Consider the following 6,009-nt stretch of genomic DNA (forward strand, 5'->3'; position numbering starts at 1 on the left):
AACCTCCCTCTTTCGCCTCTTCCCAATAGGTTTGTTTTTGATTTTTAGATTTAGGGTTTTTCTGTTTGCTCCGTTTTTTCAATCCGCCTCCCTTTGATTTCGTCTTCCCCTTTTATCCTCACAGGCTAGGGTTTCGAATTTGGTCTCTAGAGATCAAAAGAGGTTTCTGCCAAAACACTTTTTTTGTGTTCAGTATTGGATTGGTCCTGTTTGATGCTGCAATTTGAAAAGGTATTCTGAACTTAGCTTTTTCTAATCGCTTTTGTCTTAATCCCAAATTGGGAAATTTCTGGATTTTAACACTTGGCAATTACTTTGTGTCACTGCAGTGAAATGATGAAGATTCCAAAAGCGGTCTCGGTTTTGATCACAACTCTGGTTTTGCACTTGGTTTTGGGTGGTTTCAGGTGGTGGCTCGGCTATGATGCTGAAGTTTGCAAAAACAATGGCTGTATCAACAAGACAGTTGCTTTCCACTTGTCAGCTCTTTTAACTTCTCATAAGGCTCAGGAACACTGTATCTTCGCATAACCGTTTGTATTGGTTCAACAAGTATCTCCCAGCATTGGTTCAAGTCTTCCAACTTAACAGAACACATGACATCTTCTGATGATCTAAGCCGCATTTCTGATAATTTCACCGGTTTTGAGTCATCGGGTTGAGCGGGTTTAGTCAGCTTTCTTTTCTTAGCCTGATTTTCAGTTGGATTTAAACCGCTCCGATAAGTGTTCTCGCAGCGAATGTTAGTGACATCATGAAGAATTGCCCTCTTCTCATGCGGAAGATACGTATCATCGGAAACTGCTCTTTTTGAATTGGCTCTTAGAGGATTTTTCTGACTTTCTTCTGCTACCTTCTTCAATGGTGGCAACTGTCCAGTTGCACTTAAAGCAGCCGCTCGAGCACGAGTCAATCGACTACGTCTTGTGTGAGTTTCCTTCCCAGTTATCGCAGTAGAGTGTTTATAAAAAGTTCCAAATCTTGCTCATCCCTCTTTTTTTTGTTCTACTAGGTGGGACTGATTGATTCACATGGAAGCCAGCTTGTAGTAAATGCCGGCTTGCTTGCAGTGCTTTGTCTTCACTGCCAACTATTAGGGAAATAATGTGACTTGTAACAGGGATTCCCGTAAGCAAATGAAAATCTTTCACCCGGTTCCAAATAGCCTTTCTTCGCCATGTCTCTGATATTGCAACTCTAACAGCAGCATGAGCAGCAGCAACTTTCTTTCCTGGTGACGTCTTCGTCGATGTCTTTGCAACCTTTGCAGGCTTTGCCTTGGACTTTGGTTTCACAGCTGCCTTTGACTTGGCAGCAGGTTTGGGCTTGATAGCAGCAGATTTGGGCTTAGCGGCTGTCTTGGCCTTCACAGCCTTTGCCTTGGCAGCCGGCTTTGTCTTTGGCTTGGCAACTGCAGGCTTTTTGGCCGCTGCTGAGAGCTTGAATGAAGCTTTAACCTTAACAAGCTTTCCAGAAGCAACATTCTTCTTCAAATTTTGGAGCAATAGCTTCTTGAAGTTAGCAGGAAGCTGATCAAGGTAAGAGGTGAATGTATACTGATTTGAAGTTGTAGGTATTGCTGCCATGAGTCCGTGTTGCTGTTATGATTCCTCTTATTTTTTTTATGATAACAGGCCTTCTAAAACCATTTTGCTTCTTCTTCATGGTGTGAGGCGGATGAAGGGCCGGTTTTTCCAACGAAATTATAAGCTTTTTGATGTTGAGGGATGAGTAACCACAAAGGATTTAAGGTTGATGCTTCTGAATATGGTTTCAAACCCAGCATCAATCAAATGGTCAAAAGACTCTATGTGTGGGTAGAAAAGCACTCGCAGTTCATCCAAGTTCAAGTCGTCAGGTGAACCCTCTCTTCCAACGGATATCTGACAAGAAATAATCCTCCTGAATGCTTCTGAGTTTAAATTCAAGCGATTGGATTCCTTAGTGCAGTCATTGACATTGTTTTGTTGCAGGTGAACCAATGGTGCTTGCTTTGGATGACAAAAAATGGGAACTTGTTGTTTGTGAGCATTCATGAAGATAAGTGTACTGATATATACGACCTCATTTTGCAAACAGCAACACAGCACAGGCGAAAGTCTTGATGCAAGACGAAGGCAAATTCTTTGTTGAGGCATGTGTTTGAACGACTTGGCTGCAGAATTGTTCAATGTGTTGTGCTCCAGAGACCGCTTTTGCATTGATAAAATAACCGGCACCTGAGACGCATTTAACTTCAGCTGCTGCAGGAAGTGAAGTTCTAAAGCTATCACATTGTAAAATAGAAGTCCATTCTCCGGCAGAACATCTAGATAGAATTGTATTTTTAGCATTTTTGATTCCTTTTACTAGTAAATCCTCAATGACAACAATAGATATTCTTTCTTCTCTGTAGTGCAAATTGATTGCTGTTATGAAATATCATGTATTGATGCAACTTATTTGGCATGGAATTGATTATCGTTGATGCTAATGATTGGCTGACTTGTGCATTGGTGCTACAGGATAGAGCATGCCATCTTAACTACTTGCTCGCATGGTTGCACATTCGGGCAAAGCACAAGTAGAATTTTCCCAGCCTGTGGATAGACTTCTTGTTTTGTGCTTCCTTGATAACTCCATGGCTGCATGTTGTTGAATTCCAACGTTTGATGATTGAAAAATATGTGTTGGATGCAGAAACAACATGATGTTGTTGGATCTGAGCTGTTCCGGATGATGTGAATATGTCCATAGCAGGGGGTGTTTGCTGGATGTTAAGGGATACCGCTGTGAAGAGAAGAGCCACCAAGGGCTTGGAATGAGTGGATCTGTTAAATTCTTGATGGGGCTTTGATTGTTCATTCGGATTGTATTTGTAGGATTTATGTAATGGGATGATCTTGTATGAAAATGTTGAGAAATGCAATTTGGAACATGATTTTGTAATTTATGAAAATGTTGTAATGCTATTTTGATTTTGAAATGTACTATGGATATAAAATGGATTTTTTCAGAAATAAACCAAAACTAATTTAAATATCAATTTAAATAATAATAAAAAATCAGTAGAAAACCCAATTAAAATCAAATTAATCCAATAATTTGTTAAAATTACTTTTGACATCAATTCTAACCTCTATTTGAAAATTAAAATCAATTAGAGTTTTGAATCATTAGTAAAAAATAACAATTAAAATTAAATTGAAATTTGGAATTAAACTTAATTTGAAATTAAAATCAAAAATTGAAAAAATACAAAAGTCAAATGATTAAAATCCATTTTATAGTCAAAAGCACCATGATAAAAAAGGCATAGACAATGATTAATGTGTAACGAAAATATGGATTTGGGAATGAATGTATGCAAATGAACTTTAGGCCAAACGCCTAAGTGAAAAAGAAAAAATGAAAAAAAATTCAGGACCAAAATCGGGGTATGACACCCATCTTACGGGGTGGGAAAACACCTTATGAAATATCCAAAATGTCCCTCAGATTTTAGAGATATATTTCCAGATGCACCCTTGCATCACCTTATGACATACCAAATAAATATCACTAGTGTAAAACAAATTTTTATTTTCGGAGATGCATCTCTAAAATCTAGGAACATTTTTTGTATTTTTATGTGATGTCTTAGTAATATATATTAGGGGTGGAAAAATGGCCTGCATGTCCCGTCCCGCCCTGCCACACCTTAAGCCCGCCAAAAAAAGGGCGGGGCAGACAAGTCCGCCAAGTGAAGTTAAACTTAAAAGTTTAGATCGCCTCGCCAAAGTGGCGGGTTGGCGAGCGGCGGGCTTACCAGCCTATTTTTTAATTTTAATTTTTTCATTTTTTAATAGATTAATATGCTTATTTTTATATTTCAATTAAACTTTTCACTTATTTTTTAGAATGATTTTTTATAAAACATCTTTTTAACAAATTTTAGTTTAAAAAATATTGCATATATTCACTAATAAATATATAAAATAGAATCATCAACAAGTATCACTAAAAAATATTGCATATATTCACTATTAAATATATTAAAACTATATTTTGAGTGCTTGATAACTAGGTTGACGGGTCAAGCCGCCCATTTTTTTGGCGGACTTAAGGCAGAACGAGCTTAAAGTTGGGCGGGACGAGCGGATAGGCAGGCACAAAATCCTAACCCAACCCATCATTATTTGTTTAGGGTTTTGTTAGACTAAGCAATACTGACATGAATTATTTCTTTGGCATGATTATTATGAATTTACATTGCATTGCAGATAGTGTCAAGTTTTGATACGTTCTATTTTTTTTTATGCTAGAGTTTGTTTCATGTTTGTTAATAGATATGAAAGCTTTGATGATGAATGTCGACATGCTGGAGTGGGCAATCGATAACCCTGCACCAGCAAATTATTTTTTGATTTCGAATGATGCCAAACTTGCTTATACCATCAATCACCTCCTATCGAGGGACCATAATATTCTTCTTGCACTATCTGAAGAAAAAATATATTCAATACCCCTAGTTATAAATCAAAGAGTGTATGGCTTTGCACTAGTCTCTTTGTTGGAGGATCTCCAATATTTATGGGAGAATTGTTGCGACCAACTTGGAAAGAGCAACAGGTGAGTACCGCTTATGATTCTGAGGTTGATTCTGAGGTTGCTTCTGATTCTGAGGTTGATTCTGATTCTGAGATTCATGCTGAAAATTAAAATTTTCAAAATGGAGAAAGGAGATTACTACCATAGCTAGTAATATTGATTTCTAGTATTTAAGTATCATAAGTATTTTTATTGTTACTTTAAAGCCCTTCCATTTGTCTTGGGAGATCAAGTAAAAACAAAATTATTAAAGATGCATCATAGTAATGATATTGTGAATGAATCAAGATCTTCATCATTGTATGCCCCTCTTAAGCAGGGGCATAACATTGTTGAAACGAGTTATTTAAGAAATCAAAATTTATTTTGCTTGGGAATTCTTTTGCACAACAAGCTAGCTTTCAATTTTAACCAAGTAAATCTCAATCCTTTATAATGGAATGCATGTAATTGAAGAGAAATGTAAATACTATTGATTACAACTTATCCTTATTTTAATTTCATTTTTAGAATATTCAACTTCTAAAAGGCGTATTTGAGAGTGTTCTATAGTAAACTCACTAAAATGCATTTATTTGTTAAAAAATTTACACTTCAAGAAAGACAATTTAGTAAGCAAATCTCTCCATTTTCATTATCCTCATTCGATATAATTCATCCATGTGTCCCTTCATTACTTGTTCTATTTTTTTATTATATACGAGATGTGTCCCTTCATTACTTGTTCTATTTTGTATTATATACGAGATTTTCCTTCCAATTCATTCTAAATTTTCTTTCTCCCTCTTCAATGAAAACAAACATTTTTCTCTCCCTACTTCTCCTCTTCTTTTTCCCATTCATATTCGTTCAAATAGACAAGATCCATGACTTAGGATGACATTATTTTTCTCAACAAAGTTTTCGATCTTAATGGAATCACGTTGAAAAATGAGTGAAATTCCTGAAACTATCCAATTTTGTTTAGATCACACATATATATCACGCTAGAGATTACATGATGGCTAATGAAGACATGACTAATGAAGATAGATTTTGCGTTGGCTAAATATTTTAAAGTTGAATTGATTAAAATGTTAGAACATACTATGTGATTTTGATTTACTTTATAGCATATTATGACAGATTGTGACATTATTTCATTCATATATTTTATATTTTCGGACGGAGTGTGACAATGATCAAACTCTTGAACACTTAATAGATATCATTAAACATACGAATAAGTTCTCCTAAATACTTAAAATTTAAAATATACTAGTAAAGGACCCGTGCGTTCGCACGGGTCGCGCAAGTGCAATAATTTATTTTAAAAAAATTAAAATATATTATATTTTTTTGTTTATATATATATATATATATATATATATATATATATATATATATATATATATATATATATATATATATATATATATATATATATATATATATATATAT

The 6,009-nt window shown here is 35.1% G+C and overlaps 1 protein-coding gene across 1 annotated transcript; it reads right to left on the reverse strand.

Annotated features, from left to right (window-relative positions):
* Positions 1–337: 337 nt before the first annotated feature.
* On the reverse strand, positions 338–1,586 carry LOC127093739 (histone H1). Its single transcript, XM_051032645.1, has one exon. It carries the CDS (start codon positions 1,584–1,586, stop codon positions 963–965), a length of 624 nt encoding a protein of 207 aa, XP_050888602.1. The 3' UTR covers positions 338–962.
* Between the last annotated feature and the right edge of the window lie 4,423 nt (positions 1,587–6,009).

Source organism: Lathyrus oleraceus, chromosome 6 (genome assembly GCF_024323335.1).
Source record: "Lathyrus oleraceus cultivar Zhongwan6 chromosome 6, CAAS_Psat_ZW6_1.0, whole genome shotgun sequence".
Taxonomy (NCBI): domain Eukaryota; kingdom Viridiplantae; phylum Streptophyta; class Magnoliopsida; order Fabales; family Fabaceae; genus Lathyrus; species Lathyrus oleraceus.

What these genes read in the sequence shown, in the direction of transcription:
- LOC127093739 (XM_051032645.1), bottom strand. Translation starts at nt 1,586, where the DNA reads ATGGCAGCAATACCTACAACTTCAAATCAGTATACATTCACCTCTTAC.